Below are 27,875 nucleotides of genomic sequence, written 5' to 3'. Positions count from 1 at the left end.
AAAAAATTCTAAGTCATGTCACACCTCAGTGAAATTAAAAAGTCAGTCTCTTCCTTTAAATATATAGGAATAGAGAAAGTATATCTATCGAAAAGGGGGGAGACCAATTTAAGACAAGTTTACACATCAAAATCAGATTACTTGTCATGATGGCTACTTCTCAGCCTGTGAAAACAGTTGCAAAAAAAAAGTTCCTACTTCATGTCATCTGGGTCATCTCATATTGAGCTTCAGACATCAGATTTTTTCAACAAAAAGCATTACAAACTAGAGAGAGAGAGTTTTAAAGATGCAGGCATTTACCATTCAAGGAGGGTCGGTTGAAAGATGCTCTTGGGTTGCATCATGGGAAGTGTAGGATCCAGTATTGTTTGAGTCATACTAGGGAATTAAAGCCAGGATTGCTTTCTGGAGGTATAACACTACAATGCTGCACTTCTCCTTTAAAAGTGAGACATTTTGTGTTTCTAAATTGGGAACTAGTGTGAGAGGGTTAAATGAGGAACTGGATTAAAACAGTGTGAGTTTAGTGGATTACATTTCTAATGATTTTTTTGAGTGTGTGACTTTCAGATAAAGATCTGCTTCAGATTTACATAGAAATAAGTTAGGGCTTTCTGTAAGTGTTAAGAGATGAAAGAGATTTAAGTAGGAGATTTACATTTTGGAAAATTAGTTTGAAAGAATATGGAATTTGCTTTTGTACTGAAAAAATATACTATAAAATACACAGCGATGGGTTAAGATTAAATACTGTATTTTGTTTAAAAATGTTTTCTGAAAAAAGATGGTGGTGATGGTGTCTTGTAGTTTTTGTATTTATTGTAATTTATATCATGGTCTGGGTGAATACTCGATTCTGACTGGCTGCAGGTGGTCCATTAATTCCTGATGATGGACACCTCCTGGGGCATTATCCCTTACTTATTTGTCACATGACATGACTACAGGCTAATTGATGGATGTATACCCCCCTGATGAAGGAAAGCAAAGACAGTTAGAGAGGAAAACATACTTCATTATTAAGTAAAGAATTGTATTGAAGCTCACACTGGTCTGCATCTACCTAAAAATGTATATTCTCAACAAAAACACACACTATAACAAATAGCCTACACATGTATTTCTTACAAATCATCATTCAATCTAACTGTGGTCTAATGTTTCTAATTATCATTCTTTTTTCATATGGTAAATTGCATCATAAGTACCCACCTCTTTCAGCAGACATTATTAACATAAGGAGGACCAGGGGAGAGCTACTACCCACTCCCACATGCAGCAGCCTGCCCCTCTGCTGCAGGGACACCGCTACTGTGCTGCACTTACAGGAGGGCTGCTTCCATGCATCAAAACATTGGCTGTGCAGCCGTGAAGCCGCCCTGCCCCGCCACTGCTAAACCTCAGCAGGACACGCAGGCATAATTTCAATCATAAACCTGACCTCACAAATCCGTTTGTAGTTTTGTCATGTGGAGGCGTGACTACTAATCCCTGCATCCTCAGTGAGTAGGACCGTGATTTCTGGGACGGTGTTGCCAGGGGGAAGGTGGCGCCGGGGACCTGTTGGAAATGACAGCTGAAGAAGGCGGATTGAAGCACAGGAATCAAAATAACAGTAAACGTAGAAGATAGCGAAGAAACTCACCGCGTAAAGGGTGTGTGTGTGTTTGTGTGTCTGTTTGCGGTATTTGACCGGTATAGCCTTATAGCTAAAGATTTGACTCGCAAAGCTAAATAGACCCGAGCTGAGTGCATGAGGTGTGTGTGTGTATGTGTATGTATGAATGTATATGTATGTGTATGTGTGTGTGTGTGTGTATTTGTCGCTTTTAGTGTGCTTGCGTGTGCCGCTGCACTTGTCTGCACTGTCCCCCAACCTGTCACGTTAGCGAGAATGCTAATTTGATGAAGCTAGCTGGCTAATATTGGCTAATAAAAGAAATTAGCTGGCTGTGGGCGAGGCACCGCACACCGAGCTTATCACTACAAGTCAAGTAGTCTGCAAATACGGTAGTAGAGCGGTCAAACAAACCTATGTAACACGCCCAGGCTCATTTGTTGTCTTTTTTAACTAATTATCTTATTAGCCCATGGTAACTGTCAGACAGCAGGCTGGCTAATTTGGTCGGCTATTAGCTTAGCAGCTAATTGACCTAGATTGGTGGGGCAGAGGCCGTGTTGTCATAACACTCGACCGAGCTTTGTTTACATTGCAACTTTTTTTTTGCATGTTACAACATTTTATACAATTATTTAAACGTGTAAACAGATGGCTACTCCATTTACGCTGTGTTAGTAACCCTGTCACTGCTCCTCCCTGTAAATCCTCTAAACTCTTGCTGGTAACGTTATGTATGCAAAATATTCCTCTCTGGGCGAGTAAAGTCTGTTTTAACCCGTTTCATAAGGCTCAACTCAACCAACCAACGGAAAGGACAGAATATAATATGTATAAGAGTTTCAGAAATACTCTTATAACAGCAGTAATCTAAGTTTTGTTCATCTTAATCCTACTGACTGGGGTACCTGCAGACCCCAGTTTTGTCATAACGTACAGGTGGTCTATTCTATCATTCCAATTTTTCACGACTTTGTCAATCAATTTGTTCCTAATGACTTCATGTCATTGTTTTCTGTTTCTATTTTAATTCGTTTAATTTAAAAATACCAATGTACTGGGTCAGTACCCAGTCAAAAGCACCCAATTCCACCTGTGCAGTTTTAACAGGTGGAACTAATTATTGAGTTCATGTTTGCAGTGGGTCCTAATTTAAAGTGTCACACACTATCAGGGGGGTAGGGGCACTCTGTCAGTCATTTTGGATGCTTTGTGGAAAGATTGTACTTGGGATAAAAGCTGCTATTTGTTTTAAAGAAAAGTATATATTTTTGTTTTACACAATATGCAAATTAACTGCAACTTTCTGAAAAAAACAATAATAATCATCTTTATCAGATGACATTAATAACATTAATAATGTCTTGAGAAGAAATAAGTTAACATTTTGCTCTGATGGTTGTTTCTTACAGTAGTTTATTCTTAGGGTACCCAGGGACCCCAGTTGATAGTCCTTGTATGTTAAATGTGTTGGTAGGACGAGGGTTAAACGACCTGCATGATGTCAGATATATTTTGGAGAATGACAGCAGGAGTTCAAATATAAGCATCAATGCAAAAGTCTCATGTAAAAACACAGATTAAATGAGAGACACAACCTGGGACTGTCTTCCTTTAAGTGATGTACAGCACACTTTTGGTAATTTATATTAGATTAGGTTATTAATATTTCACTTGACCCTTTTCTTCATATTGTTTTATGTTTAACATTAAATTAAACTTAGTAACAAAGTATAGAGTTATAGTACATGCTGTTAGTAGTTAATCATGTTGCATTTTTTGTGCTTGTGTTAGTCTTATCTGAAATACTTGGGATCAGGTTATCATGTCACATTTCCTGCTACTGAAATGTAATGTTAGTTGCTCCCTGATGTCAAATGTTCCTCTAGAAGTGCCCCTCAAAGTCTCATGATTCACACGAGGATTTTGAAAACAAGGCAAGCATTATACAACAAAGACAACACACAAACCTCAACAACACTAAATCACACTAAACACAGGCTGTAAGATGCATCCTGAAAACAGGTTCAAATATAGCCTTGTGTTTTGTTCCAGGGCGCAACAATAAAACCCTCAAAACCAGTAGAGAGATTATTGGCACTGCGACAGCATAATTCATCCCTCAGGGGGCCCATTTCGATTGTGTTAGTCTTGGAAACAGGGCTGTTGTGATGTTAAAACCCTGAACGTGTTGGCGAACAAAGCTAAAACGATTTCTCATTCCTCATCCTCACCCCTCAGGGTTGTAGAGATGGACTCGCTGATGAGTGCGGTGGCGCCGCGCTCCCCGGCCCCTGCCAAGAAGCTGTCCGAGGTGGACTTCCGGTCCGGAGCCACCCTGGAGCAGCTGTCAGCCCAGGTGTCAGAGCTGGTACTACTGGAGCAGGGGGAGTTTGGAGACCAGACCGCCTTAGAGGTCCACACCGCCAAGGACTTTATCTTCAACATGCTGGGTATGTCTGCAAACAAAAACATTGTTTTTACTGAACATTTCCAGTCCCCTACACTGGTATAAATGAGACCATGAACTTCTATTTGGATTGGAGAGTTTGTTATTCAGAACCCCAGCTGTTACAGCTGTCGTTAAAAGCTTTAAACGAGAAGTGCCTATGATGATGAAAATTGGGTGTTAACGCTGGAAAGACAGTGGAAAATAAAAAGAATTGTCCTCTTTACTCTCACACTGAACCAGTTGTTCAGTCATCATCATAATTTTAATGGAATGTGATTTTAATGCACTACAAGGCTCATCCTAGGAATTATTTATTGCCTCGAGTTAAAGTTACTGTCAATTAACTATTAATATACTTTACAGTGGTTGTGAAGGCAGAGTTTCATGGTTGAAGTTACAAGCCTATCACAGTGCACCTTTGATGCCCTCTGTGTAACTGCGTGTGTGTGTGTGTGTGTGTGAGTGATCCTCTCTCTTAGTACAGCTGCTGTATAACTTAGAAGTTTTCTTTTATTCTTAACATAGATGAAAATAAACCATGTTCTGACTATTGATAAAGTAGTGTTTCTCACCAGTATTTTTTTGTATCAGGGGGGGGGGGAGCGTAAGCTCACCTTTATTTACCCAGGGTAGAGTCACTGAGAACAATAAGCAGTCTTTTCAAGGAACGCCCTGCACACTCACAACCAGTCTCACCTGGAAGCTTCCCAGTACAGTCTGATCTGTCGGCTACTGAGCCTGCCCTAACATGCTGTTCTGGCACTAACAGTGCATTTTTCGTGACAATTGTTATCCATTGTTAACATGCATATCTCTACTGATGTGCCATTTATACTGGGTATACTGGTCTTTGTACAATATGCTCAGATGTGGTTGCAGGGGAACTAAGAGTCGTAGTAGTAGTAGGTTTAGTGAATCTTGTACAATACGGTATACTAAGAATAATTCAATAATGATGCTTTATGCAAATTGGTGCCAAAGAGAAGAAAATAGAGGCGGAAGGTCAAACGTTGATGAGTTTTGCTTTTTATGAAAAACGCCCTCACATGCTGCTTTGTATTTCACTCTTGAAGTGATGTTTCTTTCAGCTATAAACATTTAAAATCAACTACAGAAGATGCATTTGTTCATTTCTGAGGCTTTATTCCACTCTTAGACTTCCTTCTGCGGCATCTGAGAGGATGTTTTGGATTTCTCTCTTCCTCTTTCTCTCTCTCTCTCCCCCTCTCTCTCACTCTCTTACTCACTCCTGGACTGAATTTCATTCACGCAAAAAAAAAAAGCTGCAAGATATCATTTAAACGGGATGGGACACGGTTTTCTTTTGCAGACGCATTTTATGACTCAGGTCATGACACGGCATGTGTGACAAACAAGATTAACACTATAGACTCAGTCTGCATTGAAATGTTGGATCAGTTACAATATCTCCAATTTAATCCTCTGATAGACACATTATCACACGCTTGTTATTTTTTTCAAGTCTTATATGCAAAATTAGAGGTTTATAATTTGTGGCGATGTGAACGTAACGATTTGAAACTTGCACATTTGGAGTCTTTTAAATGGAAATTAGAGTCTAAAGACGCATCGGAATTCAAGCACATTCAGTATTCTTTCTGTCTGTCACTGTCATGCATAACCCTGAGCTAGTGAGGGACGGGGAAGTGATACATACAGCTGTCTCAAATGTACTTTTTTTCTTGACAGTTGTGAGTAGAAAAGTGAAGTGTGTTTGTTTGTCCAATAGGTGGCACTCTCCCCCCTCCCTGCTGTCATCCTGGTTCTCTCTTGTCACTGTCTGCACTGGAAAACAAAGCGTGTTTGGCCAGCGTCCGGAAAGCTCTGTCCATTTCTTTTTCAGCTTTTGTTTCAGCCCCCCCGCTGTGTCTTTATTTCCCAGTTCTATATTTGTGCGAGTCCTCTCTCCTCTGTCTTCCCGTGTCACGCCAGTAAGAACAGTCACAGAGAGAGGCTTTTTTTTTGGCTCAGCACCTCGTGTGCCTCAGAATATCATAAGACACTGTTTTTACTATTCCTGTCAAATTCCTTCTATTGGATTAGCTGACAGACAGCTCCTGCAGATTTCAATTTTTTTTTTTTTTTTTTTTTTTTTCAGACTGCCTCACCCAGGGAGGAATTACACAAAAATCTAAATGGTATCCCGACCTGATTTTCTCATTTTTATTGTATCACCACATTCAGACACTTCCTTTGTATACTTTTAAGTTCAGCTTTTCTTTTGTTTCGGTTTCATTTTTTTATGATTCCCGTGCAAAGCCTCCTGCTTCCCTCTTAGTCTGCCTGGTTGAGAATCTCCCGGTAACTTTTTCGGTTTTTGAGGCTGCTTTCCTCGGTATAATCACCAATGGTTTTGCTGGTATTTTCATACCCTGTGCCTCACCGCCTGCTGTGACGGCTCTGACTGTGTGAAAAGAAGGAACAGAAAAAAAAAAAAAAAAAAAAAAAAAAGTTTGGCACTTTTAACTGAGAAAGACAGTTTGTGTTGGATTCTAAGAATATAAAGTAAAGTACATTGTGGTAGCTGCATTAACAACTCTACGCCTCTCTAGGCCTTGCTGAGGATGAAAGGCAGCTCTGAAAAGCAAATATCATCCCCTTGATGGAGGGGCCTTGTTATAGCATGCCGGGCCTGCTGGAGGAGGCGCATCATCACTACATAGGTGTGTGTGTGTGTGTGTCTGTGTGTGCATGTGTGCGTGGATGCTGAACACTGGATGCTGGGTGGTTGTGGCTTTTATAAAGTTTGAGCTGCACTGGGATCCCCACTGGGCTTTGCACACTGTCAGAGAAAAGGAAAGAGAAAAGAGATTAAACTCACGCACACAAACACACAAGTGCACACGGTGAATTTCTTCACAGCCCGACAGATCCAAGAAGAGGCTCTTATTTACCCTGCGTTTGAGTAAACAGTGGTTTGCCTTAAGGCAAGCCTGGTGGGGGCTACTGTATATATAATATATATATATATATATTTGAAAAACAAAAGTCTGATGAAGGCAGAAATAGATGCCGGTGAAGCAAAAGATCAGGTGGCAGTCTAAGATATAGCCTCAACGCAATTTTTCACATCTTAAAGTTTGTTTGCCAGCTTGAGAGTCTAGTTCAGAGTTCATTGTCTCCCTGATGTTAGTAGAAATGGACACTTTTGATCCAATAAAAAGAAAAAGTCATGAGTGCTGGTCTGTCTTGCTCAGATTTTTATCAGTAAAACAAGAAAAAACAACCTGTTGCATGTTCAAATTCTGCAGAGTTAAGTATTTCACTCATGCATCAATTAAAATGGAGAAATACTCATTTATGTTTTGCTGCTTAGCATGTTTACCTCATGCAGTACACCATGCGTACACTTTGTCCCACAGTGACCTCCACTTATTTCCTTTCTGTGGAGATTATTACATCAGCTCCTTTGTTTTCCTGCTATTCTTCACACTAAAGCCACTTTACTGTACTCACATTTTGTCGTGAACAGCGACAAGTGGAAGGGGTTAGACAGAGACGGATCAACACCCGAGTTCTTCCTAGTCAGAGGAGGCACGAGTCAAAAGTTCACAAGGAAATCCTGTCTGTGTTTGTGTTTGTGTATGAGTGTTGTTGCATGTAGGCTTGAATATTTACTAGTCCCTCCTGAGTCTCAAAGCTTCTGTGATCATCGCAGCTCTGAATTCAGTTGTTTTTCTGCAACACAAAAAAAAGGAGATACAGTCTGCAAACTTTTTTGTTTGTTATTTCACAACATGTTACAGTCATATTTGAAATGACAAGTCAATGGGGAAACATTGGAATAATTTAAAGAGCTCATCATCCATCATTATAGTTCTAGTAAGGCTAAACCAGAGATATTAACCCTCCTGTTGTTCTTGGGTCAAATTTGACCCGTTTTCAAATGTTTTTATATCAGAAATATGGATTTCTTTCATCTAATTGCCTGAAAATCACATGGATGGTTCCATACCACACACTTTACATGTAAAAGTAATGATCACTACTTTCATCGAATTTTGGATGTTTTATTGAAATGAATAGCATCTGTGTCCTTTTGTCCTCCCCAGTCAAAATTGACCTGGGAGGACAAAAGTTGCATGGTCGATGGGAAGACAGCAGGAGGGTTACGTTAAAGCCACCTTGGTATAAAAAATATGGAAAAAAAAGTCAAATGGTTGACAAATTTCTTTTGTCTTGTTTATACAGTATATGGTTGTATTGTCCAACCATAGTAGGTAAAGCTCATGCAGTGATTCCCAAAATTAAACATTCTTATGATTTAACCATTTTTCACTGTAATATCACCAGGATTAGACAAAATTGCTGCAGAGACTGATTTCTTTTTTGTGTTGTATTGTCCTTTTTTTTTTTTTTTTTTACAGTCATGCGACTGCATCAAAAGATCCACGAGTCAGACAGAGTTGAACATCCAGAGTTTTCTCTCTGCACTACATCAGACTTGAATATTGTGTGCATTTATCTGCTACTAAATTTCTCCTCCCAGACTTTATAATGTTTCTAAGGCTGCACAAACTTTAATGTGATACGATGCATATTTTATTTGGGCAGGGGAAAAAAAAAATCCCTCCCGGTTAAATTTTAACCATCAGAATGGCAACTTTATCCCCTCTGGGAAAGCAGCTCACTCGCCAGGCTAGCGGCTGGCCTGCTGGATTGATTCAGCGGCTGGCCAGTCTCTCTCTCTCTCTCTTTCTGCAGCTCATTAATGCTGGTGGTCTGATGTGTGAATGACTCGCAGCTGGATGCTGTTTTCTACAGTTGAGTTGCAGTTTCCGACGCAGGCCTAGCTTTTGGGGGCTCACATGGCTGCTCTGGCTGAGTAATTCTGTTAATGCCATTTTGGATTTGAGAGCCTGTCTTCATCTGGCAGCCAGGGGAGGTCCATGGCACTGCAACATGAGTGAAATATTTGTATTTGATCATTCAGGCTTTGTTTGTGTTCAGTTTTCATCAGCATAGACACAGCAGTGCCAAGCAGCACAGATGAGCAGCGTCTTGCTTGCCATAAATTGATGGTCATTGTTGTTCACTGTCAACTTTTTTTGGCACTTAGCAGCATTAAATCTTAATTGTTTGAAAGCCGGCACATCAGCCAAAATGACTGTGAAACATAATTTGCTTGATGTTAATTTACCTGAGTTTAGAACCTCTGTTAGAGGAGGCTGTACAACAAATTAACCAACAGATGTGGGTGTGTGACAGTACAGTGTCCTGTGACTGAACAGCTTCACACACACACACACACGGCCACAGACAAGACTTCACATCACATCATTCATTTACTGTCTTTCATAGTATCTAATTTAACATGACTTTCAGAATTTGGGGTGTTCAGTAAGAAGTGTTTTGACATTGCATGACATGTTATCTGTCATCCTGCTCGTTTTAATAACCCAGGCTGACGTTTTGATTTTTGCTCCTTCATAATCACACTTTAAACATTCCTGAGGCGAAGATGGAAGAATCATTTGGGTAGAAGCTGTCAACTGATAACAGTATCACATGTGCGGGCTGTGGCTGTCTGAGCTGCTGGGGAAAAAAAAAATCTTTGTTTTTTTTGTGTTTGTTTGCCAGACACCTTGTCACTCACAGATTAACACATTTTAGTAGTCCTTTTAATTATTTTTCATAATCACCATCTGCCTTTTAAATGAACTTACTATACCTATTGTGACATATTATATAACCATGCCATGTGATGCTACTTAAACAACAATTACTACTGGGACCACTACAGAAGATTGCAGGTGAACATTTAATATCCAGGAGTTCACATTAAAGACACTATCACTGACTATCCCTGTAACATATTGACCACAATTTTGCATATTGACCATAAACGATCCAGCCATGTATTAGGGTTTGACCCAGTCTTTTATGCTCACATTGTGATCTTCAAGCTTTCTAGCTGCTCTTCTTCCTGCTCGCCTATAATACTCCATATTGGCAACCAGGGGAAATATAAGGTCATAAGTTAATTACTTCATAATTAGTTAATATGACACCTAATTGATCTCTTTAGAGGATTTTTCACTTATCTTTCCTCTACTTAATAGGTATATCAAAGGTCAGGATCAGTGGTACATGGTTTCTTTAAAGACTAGGCCACCCTGTTGCCCAAAAATGTTAAACTGCCATGTCATTTTTCTCTTTCAATGATAATTGCCCGTCATTTAGCGGGACATGGTATCACAGTGCGGCTGGCATCAAAGCAGCAGTGAGGAGCTCGAAGACACTCACGGCTTCCTGCATCCTCTCTCCGCCAATCAGATTAAATTGGAACTTCTCCATTCCTCTTGTTTATTCTATTTCTGAGCTAATCTCCCGCCTCGATATGAATTCATAAACGGCGAGGAGGCGGAATGGCTCACCTTTCGGCAGCGGGGTTGTCTGGGATTAATCCTGCTATTAGAGAGCGAGGTGAGGCTGCCAGAAGAGCCGGTTGAATAGTACTGATAACATCCAGTTGAGACTATATTAGTCAAGAGTCATTTGTAACAGATTGAATTGCTCCTTTTTGGAATGAGGCTGTTTTTAATATTATTGTTACGGCACACTTTGCTGCTGTATTTGAGTTTTCTTGTCTAGAATAACAAAAAGGGCACACAGAGATATGGGATATTGCAGCAACAATTTGCTGGGAATTAGATTTTGTGACACAGACAACAGCCCTTTCCTCAATAATTACTGCACCAAGGTGCCCTGATTCAGAATACAGTTAGGATATGGTGACCAATACAGTGATCCCTAAGCAGTGGACAAAATCAGTAATAAAGGTGGACGTAGCGAAGTGTGACATCAATCATTAGTTTGCATTGGAGGTGATGTGAAGCCCAGAGTTGCCGCTTATGGTCAGCGCCATATTTCCCATTTGAAGCCAGGACCTTCCAAATATGGGTTGTGGGGTGTTGGCCCCTCACGCCAGGGGCTAACAGGGCAGGTATCATAATCAAGTAACATTAAACTTACTGAAGTATTGTGACAGTAGTCCTACTCAGTGCGAGTCCTGGAGCTGGGGAGAGCAGCAGGTGAGCCAACTGTCAATCACAGCTGTCAATCAACGCCCACACAGCAGACCTCAAAGTTACTATAAGTTTTAAGATCTTATTAATGGAGCAATAAATTCCAAAATGACCACCGGCACACTTATTAGAAGGCCTGAATTTAGCGATTGAGACCATAATGACTTTACTTAGTATTTTTAGAGAGAAGTTGATGCTTGAATGGGAGTCAGTTGGAGCCAGATCTAACGGCAGTTGGTGGCATTACGCTTTAAGATACTTCTGCATTGGATTCAACCTCAAGCTGTGGTAGTTGCCTCTGAATCTTTCAGCCCATATTGTACCTTTTGAACTCATGAAAGGGCACGATGTTCTCATTCTTTACCACCTGCCCCAGCTGTTGTTACCGTCTTGTCCCCTGCAGTAAACAAGAAGTTGTCAAATAATGGACATGATGGTAAGGACAATCCACCAAAGCTCAAACATTTTTGAACAAATTTTACTATTTCACATGAGAAGTGAATCAATGTATTATAAGTTTTTGGAATGTTCATATTCATGTAACTTGTGAAAGTGCTAGCGGTGGAAATGTGTTGGTGGAACAGTGGGTGGGAAAAGATTAAATGTCAGCCGTTATCAAGGACTTTTACCTTTCCTCTGTTGTAGATGGCTGAATTTTTCAACAGGGCTGGTGTTTTAAGACTTGTGGAAGTGGATAAAGCCACAAGATGCAATAATGCACAGAGGATGGTCAGCTCATGTGTGGGCTCATGCACATTAAGACAAGTGTAGACTGTACTCATGTTAAAAACACATGTAAGATGTGTGATGACCAGCTTTTTCCTACATCTCCGTTGTTAGGGCAGCCTAGTTTTTGGCACAGTCTCAGATTCAGACTTTCTCTCTCAGCAGGCCTTTCCAGCAACAACACATAGAAGTCATCAGCTTATTTAGAGGAATCCCATTTTCCAGAGGGATTTACAGAGCTATTTTTAGAGTCTATCAGTCTAGAGGTGTGTGGCAGAATATTCTCACTTTGCTCTGGCTGTGATGAGAAAGGACGTCTTTCCCATGATGCTGCTGCTCTGCTTTAGGGGATTTCACAGCAGTGTCACTTTGTAGCCTCATTTTTAAGCATGCGTGTCTGAATGCACCCATGAATATATAGTATAGATTATGTATATTCAGTGTAGGTGTGTGTATTAATGTAAGTGGAATTGCTTCATTTTCAGAAAAGTGTAACTATACATTTTGTAAACCGTTGTAAAACCTTAATGTAGGGCAGGGGTGGAGGAGATTGTGATTCTGAGTGTTAGTAATGTCATTAAAATGTCACTATTATTCTTTTGTTCCTTGTCTTACTTCAATTTGGGTGATAAGCATGCCCGGTTTTAGAACTACAGTTCCCATAATGGCTTGGGGGACGTAAACAGGAGGTGTAACGTTCCCATTAGCTAATTCAGTGAGTTAGCAGTGGGTTACAACTTGAGCCTTGTTTTTTTTAGCCTATATTTGTTTACATTTTTGGAAAATGATGATATCTTCCTGAAGCGTAAGTCACACCGAATCTGAAAATACGTGTATCGTGTCTGTGTGTTCACATTTTACAGACTTAAAGAAGGGTTTTGGCACTAATTGCAGCTCATACCTCACATCTCTCCCTCCGTGCCCCCTTTTAACTCTGTACCTCACAGTTTTAAAACCTGTGATTTAGGGTAATGATAAAATTGAACGAACAATGCAGAGTTTATCACTGGACTCCAGAATGTCCTTTAAAAAAGGGCCCAAGGGACCTTGTAGTCAGAAGCTTTGTTTAATATGTGAGACCATGCTGCATTGAGGCAGTTCAATTCATCAGTGTGTAATATCACTGATGCATTGAACTGTTAACAAACTCCCAAGACAGATGACAAAATGAGGCTCTCTCGCAAATTTATTTTCTATTGATTTTAGAATCATAGTAAATTCGTTTTTAAATAATGACATTTTCATTATATAATATAAATATATTGAAGGGGAAGCACTGCTATATATACAGTAAATTTATTGTTTCTCAAATCTTGGACCACATTTCCCGCAAACCTCATTCATCTTTGTTAAAAAAAAAGAGCGTTGATGCTCCCTTTTTGCTTAAAATCTCAAAAAGAGCTCGTACAGTAGCATTTCTGTGAATATACAAATTTTGTATGTGGATGAGGAGAGCATGAGTTCAAACCGAGAAGCTAAAATATTAAGGCTGAAATAAAATTCTATATTATTTATGTAGCAAAAGAAATACCTCCTTTTTTTTTTTTTTAAAGTAACCTTGATAATTTCTTCAAGTCAAGTGCAGTGTAGAGGTCAGCAGTGGCTGCAGATCTTCCTGGTGATGGCTGTGTATGTTTTGATTAATGTTGTGATGATTTATTGATGTTAAAATCAAATATTGATTTTTTTTTCCTCAGCCTCATCTCTTGGAGCATCTCAGTTCAAAGACTCTAGCAGCATCATGATTGCTCCTTGAGCACATTTGATTTTAAACCTCTAAGGCTTGGTTCATGATTTCAGCATAAGTAGATGTGCAGGTATAAAACCTTTTCTTAATTATCATGATGCATAAATGTGAGGTATTTGTGCTAAACCCACCTGCCAGAAAATATTATAGTATAAACTACAATACAAATTAAGCCATGTCATGTCATGTGTCAGTGTGGCTCTATTTTTACTTACACTATTAGCTGCCAACAAAACACATGTACAGAGGTTCCCGGTATACACAGGTATTTATGAGCCAGGTTTCAGAGTTGTGGGTATCTATTGCACCCTGTATCTCTCTACTAAAGCAGTGGGTTACTGTCTGCAGAGAGAAGAGTCTCCTTCATGTAAGCATCTCCTGAATGGCGTCCCTGTTGCATTTGCAAAAGTCACTCAATTTGTACAAGTCCCCAAACAGGCTTCCCATCGCGCCCAGGGCAGCTGTCTTTTCTTCCTCTAGCGCTTATGTACAGTCTCACAAAGCGAGATAACCGGGGGTCCAGGAAGGCCACTTTATTGAGAAGCGTACATTTGCTGCTCTCTTTACTGAAGTGTATCATCACATGCTGTTTGGCTTAGCATTTGGCTTTTTAAAATTGCTAATATTGATCTTTCTAATCTTGTTAATATTTAATAAAAAAAAAGAAAAAGTAAAAGAAGAGTCAAATTCCTCTCACTTCTTTGATGGCTGATTTATACAGTGCACCAGGAGTGCTGAGCTGAGATATGATGACATGCTGCAGAGGTAGGACAGCTGCTGCTGTGGGGTAGACATCGGTGGAGAGGGCCTGAGTTGCCACTTTGAAAGGTTTCAATGTGTCTTTTAGTTGCTCAACCATAGACCACTCAGAAGTGCTGAGTTCCAAATGGGACATCTTTTCAAAAATGACAGCTGCCACTGCTGCTTGTTGCTTAGATGCACAACATATGTCATAGGTGCTACTGCATCTGGTGAAGTAGTCATTTATGAGTCTTTGTTTTGTGTTTTTTTTAATCCACGGAGCTTCTGCTTTTCTTCCAGCAGGCAGCTGTCTAAAGGAGACCTTCCAACATGAGCTGCAGTTTGCTTTAGTCTGCAAAGAGCCATATCAGCGGCATTAACCTCAAGCCCCTCACACACTACTAGGTTTAGCATGTGGGCCAAACAGGGTACATTAATAAGCCTCTAAATTGCATATGGCGTTCATATAGTTCAGAGCGTTGTCTGTTGGCGACAGCTTCACAGGAGATGTCAAATTCATCCAGCATTCCAGCTGCTGATGCTTTCTGCGACTGCTGTGTGGCTTCATCTCAGCTCCTCAGTACAGAGAACATAATTGTCAAGTTCCCATGAGTCTGAAATACAGCATGTGAGGCCAACGATGTCCATCTGTCTATAGTACCCATTAGCATAGTCTTTGTGTTCTCCCATGTGGTGTCACACAGTTGCACCATGTGTGTTGAGATTGCGGTGTGACTTCAGATTTTATATGGTGACTCCAGTTCCATTGTGAGATCCTGAAACCCCTCTCGCGAAACAATACCAATGGGCCAGATATCCTTGCATATAAATCCGTCAGTGATGGCATTTCTACGAGCTTCTGGCAACGGGCCTCCTGAAGCCGAGTGTGCCGAATAGTAGGCAGTCAGACGAGGTTGTACACTTGACGTTGCTCCGCTCATCTGTGGTGCCTCCACCGCCTCACTTGAGCGGCAAGCTAGCAGGTGAATCCGCAGATTTGTTGTCATTGTAGAGTAAGACGAAGTCGACAAACTAGGGTGTAGAACCCAAAATGCTTCCACACACTGCTTCTCAGATGTTTTGGTTTCGTGATTGTCCACTCAGGACGGCTTTGCTCGCTAGTATCCTCCATCTTACCTTGTCATCGTAGCAAACAACATGACGTTGCTAGCTTAATTACTGTTAGGTCAGTAGGTCAAGCTAACAGTGAATTTATAGAGCACCCTCTGCTGGATCACAAGGCAAACTACTTCAAACAGTCTGTTGCGCTTATAGACTGTAAATTTGAATTCAAACAGGTATAACAGTTCAAATATTACATTTTTTCCCACATTCGAAAGAATATTTGAATTTTTAATAAAAAGTGACAACCCTACCAAATGGTGAATGAAGAAAGAAAACAACCCCACATCTGCAACATGTATCTGGTTTTTTGGAAACACTGGATCTGCCTCCATGTATCATGCAGGTAGGTGGGTTTGGCTTTTTCTGTTACCACACACTGTGACTGATGGAGTAACCAATAACCATCAAATAGTCCTCTCACAGACATGGAATTGGGTCCAGTCTGAAAATAGTTCTCAACGGAAAAACTTCCCTCTAATGGAAATCTACATTCAAAGACATTTCTGATAGGATTAGGTTTAATCTGTGGCTGTGAAACCAGCCTAGACTGTCTCCATTCCAGCTCTATTCTCAGACTGTGCGTGTCTACAGGCGTATGTGTCAGGGTGTGTTCATGTGTGCGTGCGTGTGTGCGTACTCGCTGGCAGATGCCCAGTAAAACAGCGTGTGACTGTCGATTTGAGAGTTTGGATTAAAAAGTAGATTGTGTTCCTTGGAACAACCTCAAACTTCCTGCAGCCAGCGTGGAGATCGGAGAAGCCTCGCTAATTGATACAGTTTTGCCTCCGCTCTCCTCTCTCCAACTGAAGCCCCTGCTGGAGAGATAAGATGCTCTTTTATTCATTTTTTTTCATCACTGTTTTCCTCCTCCTCGCCTATTTGACCCAATTTATCAGTGGCAGATAAAACCAAATGAATCAGAGGAGTCACAGCTTCGTATTCGCTGCCCTTTGGCTGGCGTCTGATCCGTTCCTCCTGTCTTTTCCGTTCTCTTCTTCTCTTCGATCTGCCCATCTGCCATTTCTCCCCTATTTCTCCTTCTCCCCCGGGTTGAAATTTCAAGTTCTGATAATCGATTGGTCACAATTTGTTTCGCAAGTTGCATGCACAAATACTCACCTCGGATAGAGGAGACATGAGTGAATGAATGCTGGTGAAGCAGAAATATAGAGATTTAAATTGACCAAAAAAGCCATGGGATCTGTATTTTTCTGATGGCATGACATATTTGTCCTATCACCCAACTCAACAGTGTCTCTACTTGTTTCTAAATGATATCTTTGATATTTCTGTACTACAATGTCTTGTTACTTATCTGACTTTTACAGAGGTCAGTCAGGACTAAGCATTTTTTCCAATAAATCTCAACTCATATCAGATGTATGAACTTAAAGAAAGTTTCAGAAAGTTAAACATTCCTTGCAGACTTGATGACGATCCTATCTTGAACTACCTGAACCATGGGAGGGCTCGGAGAAGCTGAGGATCTCGAGAAACCACGGCGCTCTGGATAAAGTGCAACGGGAGCTCCTAGCTGAAGACTGAGCTCCAGGAGTCTAGTCAGCGGATGAATGGAGCTTGTAAAGGAGAGATGAGCTGATTCTGCTGAGGAATAAAAAAAGATACAAAGACTCACTGTCACATACTTGCTCTTTCTCTTCTTCTTTCTCGACTGCTCCCCCAGCGGAGGCATCAAATGAGGCACTTTTCATTTCGCTCCCCTTCAAAGCAAAGCACCAGAGAGATCCGCTTCAGCACATTTGACTTTGACTTTCACTTTAGTCAGTCTCGCTTGCCCGTTTTGGGTCTCAGGATGTTTTCCCTCCTATTTCCAAGCTTTTTTTTTCCTATATTCCATCAAACTAATCTATCATTCTGATGTAAAGTAGCTTGTGTAAAGATTGTGTGGTTTTCTCAGTGATGTGTGTTGGGATTCTCCTATTATTTACTTGACATAAATACTGTACTTAAAGCACTGGTGAGTTATCATAAGGATCAGAGTAAAATAACAAAGTCAACCACCTTAAATTCTATAATTATTAATTAAAACTTCCAAACGTTGAAGCACTGACAGCGTTTTTCTTTTGACTCATTTTTCACATCCAAACACACACTGAAGTACACACACAAACCTCTACATGAAACTGTCACATGGCATCTTGCCACCAAGGTTGTGTGCCCATGTAATTGGATGAGAGGAATCATGTTAGGAGCTTTGTGCCCCCAGCCTTGGCCTGCCAGCTTGGTCTGATGCCCCCGTTTCAGCTTTCCGCAGCCACTTAACTGCCCTGGAGGGATAAACACTCAAGCTCAAGCTCATACAATCTTCCACCTGCGAGAGCGTCGAAGGTTTTAAAGTGCTCCATGCTTTACCTTTGACCTGCGGTAGCTAGCAGTTACCTCCAGACCAGCACAGGTTTGGCTGAAGGATCGAGCCTTTTCTCAGTTGCTCTTTTAAGCTGGCAAAACATAATTTACTTGACTCCAGTGCTGTGGATCCCACGGGTCCAGAGCCTGGGTAGTTTACAACACAGCTAAGTATCCATAAAGGGATTTGGAGTCTCAGGGTTCTCTCATATGAACTGTTGAGACGAGAGTGAGGAATGCTTTTTAGCACTCTGGAAAATTACGGTGCAGCCTGGTCTGAAATATAATAAGAATATAATAATATGATTGACTAACAGCTCGTATTTCTTGTCCTATTAGACCTACTTTAACAATATCACTGTATTCCCAGATCAGAAAATTACTACAAGGAACTTTCATTTTGTATTGATTTTAGCAGCCTCTGTGGGGAAAAAAGCAGTAGCGTTTTCCTGGAATGAAGACTGCATTTCCCATGAGCACCACCGTCTTGTGTCGTAAAATCTCGACTAGCGTATGCATTTGTTTTGGAGGCGAGTAAAAGAAAGACGCTACTTATTTTTAATTCTGTTTTTCCTTTTTAAACGCAGCTGTTTGCAGGACGCAGCAGTGAAGTAATATATCTATTTGTGGCTATGTAAGATTAATAATTGTAATATGAGGATGGTGAAACAAAGTAGACTTTGTTTTAGTAGTGTTCAGACATGTGAGGCTGCATTCACACCAAATCTGGCAGTGCACCTTCCTGCAGGGTTGTGCAGAGGTGTGGGCTTGTTTATTTGTGCTTTAGAACATAACCGCCATGAAACAAAGAGAAAATAATGTTTTATTTCTCAGATTCACTCCTTTGTTCTCCTTCTCTTCATTCACTCTCTAGCTCTCTCGCCCACCTCTGCTCTCTCACTCTCTCTCTCTCGTGCCCTGTTGATATATACTGTTAATGGAACAATCCCTCTGCCAGTCACAGTATAGTTGCATTGTGTTTGTAGAGAGCACAGAGTGTATGGAGGCTGAATCGAGGGCTTCACGGATCACACGTATAGGAGAGCCACTGAAATGATTTGTCTAGCCCAGCGGTCACTGAGGGGGTTGTTAATTTCACACAAGTTCATGTGTCAATATTACTGCAGCTCAGTCTCATAAATATATGCAACACCTTTCAAAACAAACTAAGCTATGCTTCCTGAAATTTCCCCGGCTCACTCACTTGCAGCCCTGCTGTTTTATGTCTCAGAGAGCCGGTGAGCCCGTGCATCTGAATATGAAATACATTTTAGTTAGTGTGTGTGTGTGTGTGTGTGTGTGAGAGAGAAAGAGGGAGCCGTTGTTGTTGTTGTTGTTGTTGAACCTTTCCGGTCAATGCCCCTTGCATCAGTTCTGCTGCTGGAAACGCATCTCTGTACATACAAATGACTCTGAATATGATATTGCTGAGTGTGATCGATTTCCTCCACCCCCCCAACTCTTCCAGGCTTAGTCCAGAAGGTGGACCAGCGCCTCCCGGTGGCCAACGAGTACCTGCTGCTGTCAGGCGGCGCCCGTGAAGGCGTCTTGGACCTCAACCCCGAAGACCTGGGCGACTACGCCAAAGGGGCCGACTTTGACCTGGATTTCACCCTGCTGGTGCCCGCCCTGAAGCTCCATGACCGCAACCAGCCTGTCACCCTAGACATGAGGCACTCCCCGCCCTGCCACTCATGGCTCAGCCTCCGCCTCTGCGACTCCAACATCCTGTCCCGCTGGAACATCTGCTGCCAGGAGGAGAACGGACTTCCCCCCGAGGAAGACGAGGAGGAGGCGGGAGAAATGGGTAAGTAGCAAGAGACGGGGGATGATGAGGAGAAAGCGAGTGACAAGGAGAAAGTAGGATGATCATTGCAAGGACAGCGGAGGAACTATAGAAAGTAAGAAAACAGGTGAAAGAGTAAGAAAGGCGAAGGGTAGGGATGAATGTGAAATAGAAAGATGAAGAGAGAGTGGAATAGACAAGGATGAAGGTACAGCGGCAGTGCAGAGTGGAAGTAATGGAAGCTGATAAAATTTTGTCCATGTTTCACTGAGATAATTTGATGCATGATGTTATGATGCAATTTTGCCCAGCGAGCTGCAGCAGAGGCCCGTTTCCTATAACCTCCTCAGATAGGTGAAGCGAGAAACGCTTCCCCAAGTAAATAAGCACTGAAACATTTATGAGTATAACTTAACAATTGAAAGTTCAAGATTACACGGCGGCTTTCCAGATTACACCGCGACATCATTCTGCCACACTCTCGCGGCTGTGAAACTTCCTAGATGAGAAAAAGTAATGACATTCATTCATATGAATCTCTTTAATTTTTTGCAATTTGGAAAATACATTCCACATATTTTGTTGTCATATCATAACATTTTCCCACAAGGATCTTACGTTAATGTGTTTGCTGTGGCAGGAAGGGGTGATTTAGTCGGGTCTAGTCGACAGCTTTCACACGCGTCACGCCGAAATGCTGCTGAAAGGTTAAAAAAAGGGCATAAGTGTCATAAGTTCAAATCAGGTTTTTATTCTTTCTTTTTAATGTGTTGCATTGTCACCTCTTTTTACCTTTGACTCCATACTACAGCTACTCAAAGGTCAACTCTAGGGCTGCAACAACCATTATTTTCATTACTGATTAATCTGTGGATTATTTTTCAATTAATTGATTAATTGTTTGGTCTATAAAATATCAGAAAACAGCGAAAAATCATCATCAGATTGCTTGTTTTGTCCAAACTTAACATTCCAAAATTCAAAGATATTAATTTTACAGTGATATAAAACAGAGAAAAGCAACAAATACTCACATTTGAGGAGCTGGAACCCCATTTTTACTTGATAAATGATTTAAGTGATCATTAATGAAATAGTTTTTAATTTTCAGGCATTCAACTTTGAAATGAACGGATATGTCCTGAGCCAATGTGGGCAAAGTTTTTTGGCAAAATAAACCCAGTCAAATGTTGATTCTTTCTTTACCGTCTACACTCTTGTGCAGTATGTGTGAAAATTAGCGCGCCGGTGTGAAAAAGTATTTGGATGCACCCGGTGCCCGTGACTCAGAGTTCTGACAGTAGGATTGGCAAAATAAATGCATTTGCTTAACACATACACGCAAAGAGCAGCTGAATAATACATTACTAACATACCTGCAGTTATCATATGATGAATAATCAGCTCCCTACCATTTCACTATTATAGAAAGTTTTAAAACAGCAACACCGCAGTTTAATTGTAATTGCTCATTATCTGCTGTATCCACTGAACAACCTGAACAGAGAGATGTACCCTAAAAACAGAGTAAATAATCAAAGTAATATTTTTTATCATAGGACTTTAAAGACCTGTGGTACTTTGTGGTGAATTTGTTTCATTTGGGGGTGCTGAAACTTTGGTGTGATAGATTTACTACTAATACTTACGACTGTACCAGGCAACAGAGTCACACAGCTCTAGCAAATGTATGTGTAAAAAGTACAGAATGGAAGAACTTTGCTCCCTAAACACCGGCTGGATGTTGGCCTGAATGTAGGATTTCTGGGACAACAAATGAGTCTGTGTGGAGAGACCCAGCGCTCAGCCCTCCTCCTCTCTCCTCTCCCCGCTCAGGTAAAGGCTCCATCCCCTCGCTTGGCTCTCCTCAGTCTCTGGATGGATGCTACTTCTCTCCCAGCCTGGTGACAGACTGGTTCTGGGGGGTGGTGAGCGAAGCCGTGGAGGAGCTGAGGCGAAGCCCCCAGAGAGGCATTCCTACCCCTGACCGCCTAGAGAGGAACGGACCCCTTACTACCATCATCCTCCAGGTACAGATTATGCAGTAGCCACAAGTTGCTCCTATGCTGAAATGATAAAACCAAGATAGTTTGACTCATTATGTCTGATTTGATTAGTAAGGTCAGGCTACTTAACTTGCTGGTTTAAACAGACATTTTTGTGGAGTGAAATCGATATCGGAGCAGATTGTAGTCAAATGTTAAAACGATTTTCAAGAAATCACCTTCCAACAATGTTTTATAGAGGAATAAAAATTCAGGACTTAGCGATCTTGTAATATTCCACCACCCTCCTCCCTGCAGGCAGGCTCTAGCCGGGTGCTGTACGACCTGCTACCTGTGGTGTCGTTTCGGGGCTGGCCTGCTGTGGCCCAAGGCTGGCTGACTGCCAACCACTTCTGGGATGGTAAAATCACAGAGGAGGAGGCAATATCTGGCTTCTATCTGCTGCCCTGCTGCTCCCCGCTGGGTGGTCGGCCCGACAGGGAGTGGAGGCTGGCCTTCTCACGCAGCGAGGTGAGGAGATTCTTAATGTTACTCATTCTTTCTTAATGTCATGTTTGGTGCCACTACCAAGCATCATTATGTTACCATCTGGTTTTCTTTTTTTTGTTTCTTTGTCATTTTTGTCCCTTTTTTTCCCCCCATTCCCTTTCTCTCTCTCTATTATTCCTTTAAGTTTACTACTATGTCTCTAGTCCTGTTCCTATTTAATTAATTGGTCCTCTCTTATTACCAGGTTCAGTTGAAAAAGTGCATCCCCTTCCCCATGGCCCAGGCTTTCCAAGCAGCCAAGGCCGTGCTGGCTCGTATCCTGGCCCGTCCTCGTGCGGGGCTCAGCCTCTACCACCTGCGTACTCTGCTCTTCTGGGCTTGTGACCGACTCCCTGCCGCCTACCTGTCCTGCACCGACGCCGACACCCCCGGCCGCCTCCTTCTGGGTCTCCTGGATGACCTGGCACACTGCATCTTGGGTAAAAACTGCCCAAACTACTTCCTGCCCCAGTGCAACATGTTGGAGCACCTAACCGACAGCCAGGCGCTGCTCGTCGCCAGGAAACTCGCCCACGTGCGCTCGGATCCCAGCGAGCACCTGCGGGCGGCTCTGGACCAAGCTCAGCAGGCGGGCCAGCTGAAGAAGGAGCTAGCAACAAGCACCAATGGCCACGGATCCCCCGGGCATCATCCAGCCAACGGCATCATCTCGCCTTCAGAGGACAAGCTGGCGCAGCGACTACAGCAGCTGGTCACCGAGAACCCCGGGAAATCCATATCCGTCTTCCTCAACCCCGATGATGTCACCAGGCCGCACTTCCGCATCGACGACAAGTTCTACTGATGCAGACACGCTGCGGAGAAGAAGTGTGGGAACGGTGTGTTTTAGCATACAAACACACACTCTGAAAACGCCGTCTGATGTGACCGAAGACGTCACATCAGAGGGGACGGAGACTGAAAACCAGGCAGGTGTTTTTTCTTCAAAACACTGCAGGCCTGAAACCAAACACACTCCCGCTCACCATCCTGAAGCTGAACGATAAATGCAACGAAGCCTTGCTGCTTAACCGACTCTCTAAACCAAAAACACTCATGTCCTACTACTGACACACGACATGACGTCCAAGTTGACAGCACAACAGACAAAGATGTCATCAAGCTGTTTGCCACGGAGATGGCCCATTCCTAACGAGCTGGCCTTAACGAGACTTATCAACTGGCGCTACAAAGACGAGGGCCGGCTTTAGTCATGTAAAACAAGTCGCATTGAAGATAAACACAAAGAGCGTGTGTGTATGTGTGTATATGTACGCCTAAGGCTTTTCACATATTACTTACACTTGTAAAGAAAGAGGGAGAAAAGCTCCTTGATTGCTGCATTTCTCCCCTTTTTACTTTTTGGCCCTGATCAGAGTGGGCGATGGCTGAACTACTGTAAAAAGGAAAAACAAGGTGTGGCTGATGTAACTGAATGTAATGTTGTGAGAACTGTAGAGTCCTTGAACGATGAGTCTCTTTTCTCTTTCAACTGCATTTTAGCTCTTTTTTTCCTTTTTTTTTTTTTTTTTGACCCCCACGCCTCACATGATGGCATCTTTTTCACTTTTTTTAATCTTTCTCAGGTATTCACGATACTTATCCTTTTTTTTTTCTTTTTTTTTATGTGAACAATTCCCTTTGAAGGTCTTTTACCACATTTCAAAGCCGCTTACATTTCATTGGGTAATGGAATGTACCAAAGAGCTGTTTGAGCGGTGTTGAAAAGAGAAACATATATCTTACATATCCCGAAACATCTAATCTTGATCCGACTTGATGAGATTTACCTGAAGTCATGTTTAGTATGATACTTTGCCTTTTATCCTCTGAAGGTCACACAGCATGTAAAATGGCAAAATTGTGCGGTGAAATCAATTTAATTCCAATGGAATCTACAAAATAAGTTTGCTTGCTTGTGTTGGTGAAGAAATCTGTGTCAATTTTTCATGTCGAGGTAAAGTTTGGTGAGCCTGACCCAAAGAAGTTTGTGGTTCTTGAGAAAACTGTGAACATATTGTCCTCTTAGTGCCGATTTAATGAGTTTGCTAATTTATTGTTAGCAAGCTTGTTTTTCCTCCCTTCTTCAACATAACTTTTTATTGAATGAAATGATGTACAGTCCTAAGAACAAAATGCCAGAGGGAGTAAACAGCACAATGCAGAGAACACAGAAAGAAGCTCTGTGAGTTAATGTGACTGACTAGCACTAGCATATCCTGGCTGGCTCGCATGTTGCGGGTTAGCTAACCGACGAGCCCTGCCAGTTATCACTACCACAACTGCAACAGTTAGGCAACAATGAGGCAACAAATTGATTATTTGATCAATAAAAAATGAACCAGCATCTATGTTGATAATCAGTTCATCGTTTCAAACCTTTTTTTAAGAAAAAATATCTAAAATATTCTGATTCCACCTTCTCAAATTGTGACAAGTTGATGGTTTTCTTTGTCGTACAGGATAGTAAACTGAATATCTCTTGGGTTTAGGTTGTCAAGTGGATAAAACAAGCAATTTGAAGATGTCACCTTGGGCTCTAGGACATTATAATAATGGGCATTTGTCATCATTTTCTGACATTTTACAGACAAAATGATTAATCAAAATGATAATTGGCAGATTAATCAACTTCTAGAACCACGTATTTTGCGTAGACACGAAAGTTTCTCTGAGCCACGTAGCGCTGTGACCAGGCCTTACAGCTGGGAAAAGGTTAAGATTAAAAAAAGGATGGGAATGTTACATTAATTAAACTGGTAAATTATACAATAATACAATGGTTTACTGGTACTGCACAATGACGTAAGATTTATGAAATCCTTGGAAAGTTTTTCCATGTGTTTTGAGTTTTGTTGTCCAACTTGAGCAAGCATTTTGGAGTATTATCGTAGGCCCTTTATAAGGGATTTAGAGAATTAGCAGCGTTGTATTGTCAAGTATACGATTTAAACAGAAAGATAGGCACAGAATAGCTGTAGAGTCAGAATTTGGGTTATTTATCTACAGTAGTCAGGACTATGCCAAGGTACTTCACTGTCAAAATGTCCTCAAAGGGCCCAGTATGTCAAACATCTTGTTGCACATTGTGTGAGTGTGTCCGTTAACTTTCAGTTGGAGAAACTTACAGTTCAGTGTGTCTCTCATTCGATTTTTTTTTTTTTTTTTTTTTTTTTTGGAGAGTGGTTCTGACTTGACTGATTCTGATAATTGTCCCCTGTCTCCTCTGCTTGGTTGGTCTTTTTTAATGAGCTTTGTGTGTGTATGTGTATGTGTGTGTGTGTGTATGTGAGAGAGAGATGAACCACGCAGCAGGATGCAGACAGACACCCAGATGCTGCCCATTGAATTATCCCCTCAGTGGGTGTGTGTTAGTCGCTGGGCCCTATCGTTTCTCACCAGATGTGAGTTATCCACAGGGGGATGGAGGGATGGATGGAGGATGGATGGGTGGAGGGTAGACAGGCCCTCCTCTGCTCCTTTGAAGAGATTTGAAGTAGGAAGATGGGCCTCGCGGGGCCTGGACAGCTTCCTCTCTCCGGGACTCGCTCTGTCTCTCTCTCTCTGACTATTTCTTTTTGTCTCTGCTGCTTTCTCTCACTCTCTCTCTTTTTTTCTTTTTTTTTTACTCCCATGGTTCTAACATTCACTTGATTTCTTTTTCCTCCTTCTTACCAACTAGGCAGAGAGGGGGCTTTCTCCTCAGAGGGTGTGCATCTCTCTGTCTTCTGTCCAGAGCCAAACAAGTCTCCTGAATCTTGGTATTCCTCCAATCCTATGTTTACACTGTTAGCAACCACACTGCTGCAAAGCCACCCAGCTGATTTGATTAGGAGCTGTTCCGCCAGTAAATGGTGTAGCGGCAACAACAAGTCTAACCAGAGAAGCTTTCATTTTCTCCTTTTCACTTCCACTAGTTTAGTGACCCACTTGTTTTACCTTAATGAATTGGAGTTAGATGGGGTTTACCAAGCACTATAATGCTGCTTCCACTGGTTGTGTGTAGGCAGGGTACAGAATGCTACAAGCACATGATTGATTAAAGTTTACAAGCTGACGAACAAAAAAACTAAAGTGGAGGTTGTTAATACTGGTGATTTTAAAGCTGCTGGTGGAATGTCTTTATAGGGTATTTTTCTTCTGAACACTGCAAAGTCTCGTGTTATATTGACTCTCAAAGTCTGCAGATCTCATGTGCACACTGCTGAATGAGTTTTTTATAGTGTCTGTCTGTACTGCGGGTGTGTGTGTGTGTGCGTATGAACTGAACCTGAGGAAAAACCAAAGTGTTTTGTTTTAGGAGGTGGTACAGAATGTGGACTCCTCCTCCCGCACAGAGGAAGCAGGGTGTGGATTCAGCTGCCAGGTGTCAGAGGATCTTGTGTGTTTTCAGCACTTTTTTTCAAGATGGTTGTTACCCAAGTTTTTTGAGAAGTCATAAAGAAAAATCACAGCATTTATTTATTGGAAAATATAGTTCATGTGAAGGTACTTTCTCATTGCCCCCTTCATGTCTGACAGAGTGTTTGAAGTGTAAAATGTGTCAGGCGTGTGTCTCACTTTGTACCTTAATGGGCCTAGTTAGAGATTACTAAACACTGGAAACAATCAATGTTTTCCCTGAATTGTACACATGAAATCTTTGTGGAGAATATCAAATCCTGTATTTTACGATACTGTCAGTTTCTAGATATGCAATCGAGCCCCCTATGGAAAGGCCTGTCGTTTACAACGCCGACTCTAATTGTACTTCAGTGTAGATTTAGTGGTTAACGGGGGAATAATTTATCTGCTGTCCAGGGATTGCATGAAACACAGATGACACTCCCAAACATCAGTTGTCGCTCTGCGCTACTTAATCTATAATCACTACTTTTTTTTTTGTGCTTGAACTTCTGATGATTTTTATGTAAGATTGGTTCAACTGCTGCGGATAAATAACTAACTAAATACAATGAATGTATCCTTATCTAAAAAAAAGTCTAATCTAACTTCCCGCCGTAAAAAGTGCTGAGGTAAAAATCTGTACTGAAGAACTCCACGGTTTGAAAAATTGATTTTCATATCTCTTTTATTACTTGACTTCTTCCTTTTTTTAAAGTGCAAATTATTTTCTCTGTATCATAACTGATTTGCTGTATTTATTACTCTTTTTTTGCGGGGTTTATATATTGATCAGTCTTTAAGCTTTAGCATGAAATAAATCACTACATTTCAAATCACATTGTGTGGAAATCCTTTCATTATGCGTGCAGTCTTTTTTCATCATCATTAGATCATTATTGTGGTAGGATGTTAGGAAATGTAAGGATGATTACAACGAAGGAAAGCTCCCTTTCCTTTCTTTGTTAATCTAGTTTACAGACTCAGCAGAAGACGGGTAGGATTTAAAATGAGCTGTAACACATGTTTTGTCCAACAGAGGGCGCCCCAAGACTGTGCTGAGAATGCTTCACCTGTGATCTGCACTGTCACACTGGAGAGTAAGAGGGCTCTCCAGGTTGCACACATGCAGTCAATACAAACATACTGACTTTGTGAGTGTCAGGGCAAGACCTGCTTTTGCTAAAGTGAGACTAAAAGAAAGGCAACTAGAATTTAAGATTATGCAAGAAATGGTTTATTCATGCATGTAGCATGTCTCTACACATAGACGTTATTTCTCCAAGTCACAGGGTCACTCTACAGCATGATGAAAACACCAGTTATATAGAGTCATAATGTGAT

General features: G+C 41.4%; 1 protein-coding gene across 2 annotated transcripts; it reads left to right on the top strand.

Annotated features, from left to right (window-relative positions):
- Positions 1-1,279: 1,279 nt before the first annotated feature.
- Positions 1,280-27,370, top strand: tmem102 (transmembrane protein 102). Of its 2 annotated transcripts, none has more exons than XM_067579312.1 (6): positions 1,280-1,658; positions 3,863-4,074; positions 19,297-19,635; positions 21,451-21,644; positions 21,918-22,130; positions 22,354-27,370. In XM_067579312.1, exons 2-6 carry the CDS (start codon positions 3,873-3,875, stop codon positions 22,951-22,953), a joined length of 1,548 nt encoding a protein of 515 aa, XP_067435413.1. In that variant the 5' UTR covers positions 1,280-1,658; positions 3,863-3,872; the 3' UTR covers positions 22,954-27,370. The 2 variants fall into 2 exon arrangements, with proteins under 2 accessions (XP_067435413.1, XP_067435415.1); XM_067579314.1 differs by lacking the exon at positions 1,280-1,658 and adding an exon at positions 1,679-2,013.
- Positions 27,371-27,875: the final 505 nt, after the last annotated feature.

Source organism: Thunnus thynnus, chromosome 22, assembly GCF_963924715.1.
Source record: "Thunnus thynnus chromosome 22, fThuThy2.1, whole genome shotgun sequence".
Taxonomy (NCBI): Eukaryota; Metazoa; Chordata; class Actinopteri; order Scombriformes; family Scombridae; genus Thunnus; species Thunnus thynnus.
The sequence above is the reverse complement of the archived record's forward strand: the minus strand, read 5'-3'. Positions and strand labels throughout refer to the sequence as shown.

What these genes read in the sequence shown, in the direction of transcription:
- tmem102 (XM_067579312.1), top strand. Translation starts at nt 3,873, where the DNA reads ATGGACTCGCTGATGAGTGCGGTGGCGCCGCGCTCCCCGGCCCCTGCC. An exon ending in GGAGGAGGCGGGAGAAATGG is followed by an intron (nt 19,636 to 21,450) that starts GTAAGTAGCAAG and finishes CTCCCCGCTCAG; the next exon opens with GTAAAGGCTCCATCCCCTCG. An exon ending in TGGCCTTCTCACGCAGCGAG is followed by an intron (nt 22,131 to 22,353) that starts GTGAGGAGATTC and finishes TCTTATTACCAG; the next exon opens with GTTCAGTTGAAAAAGTGCAT.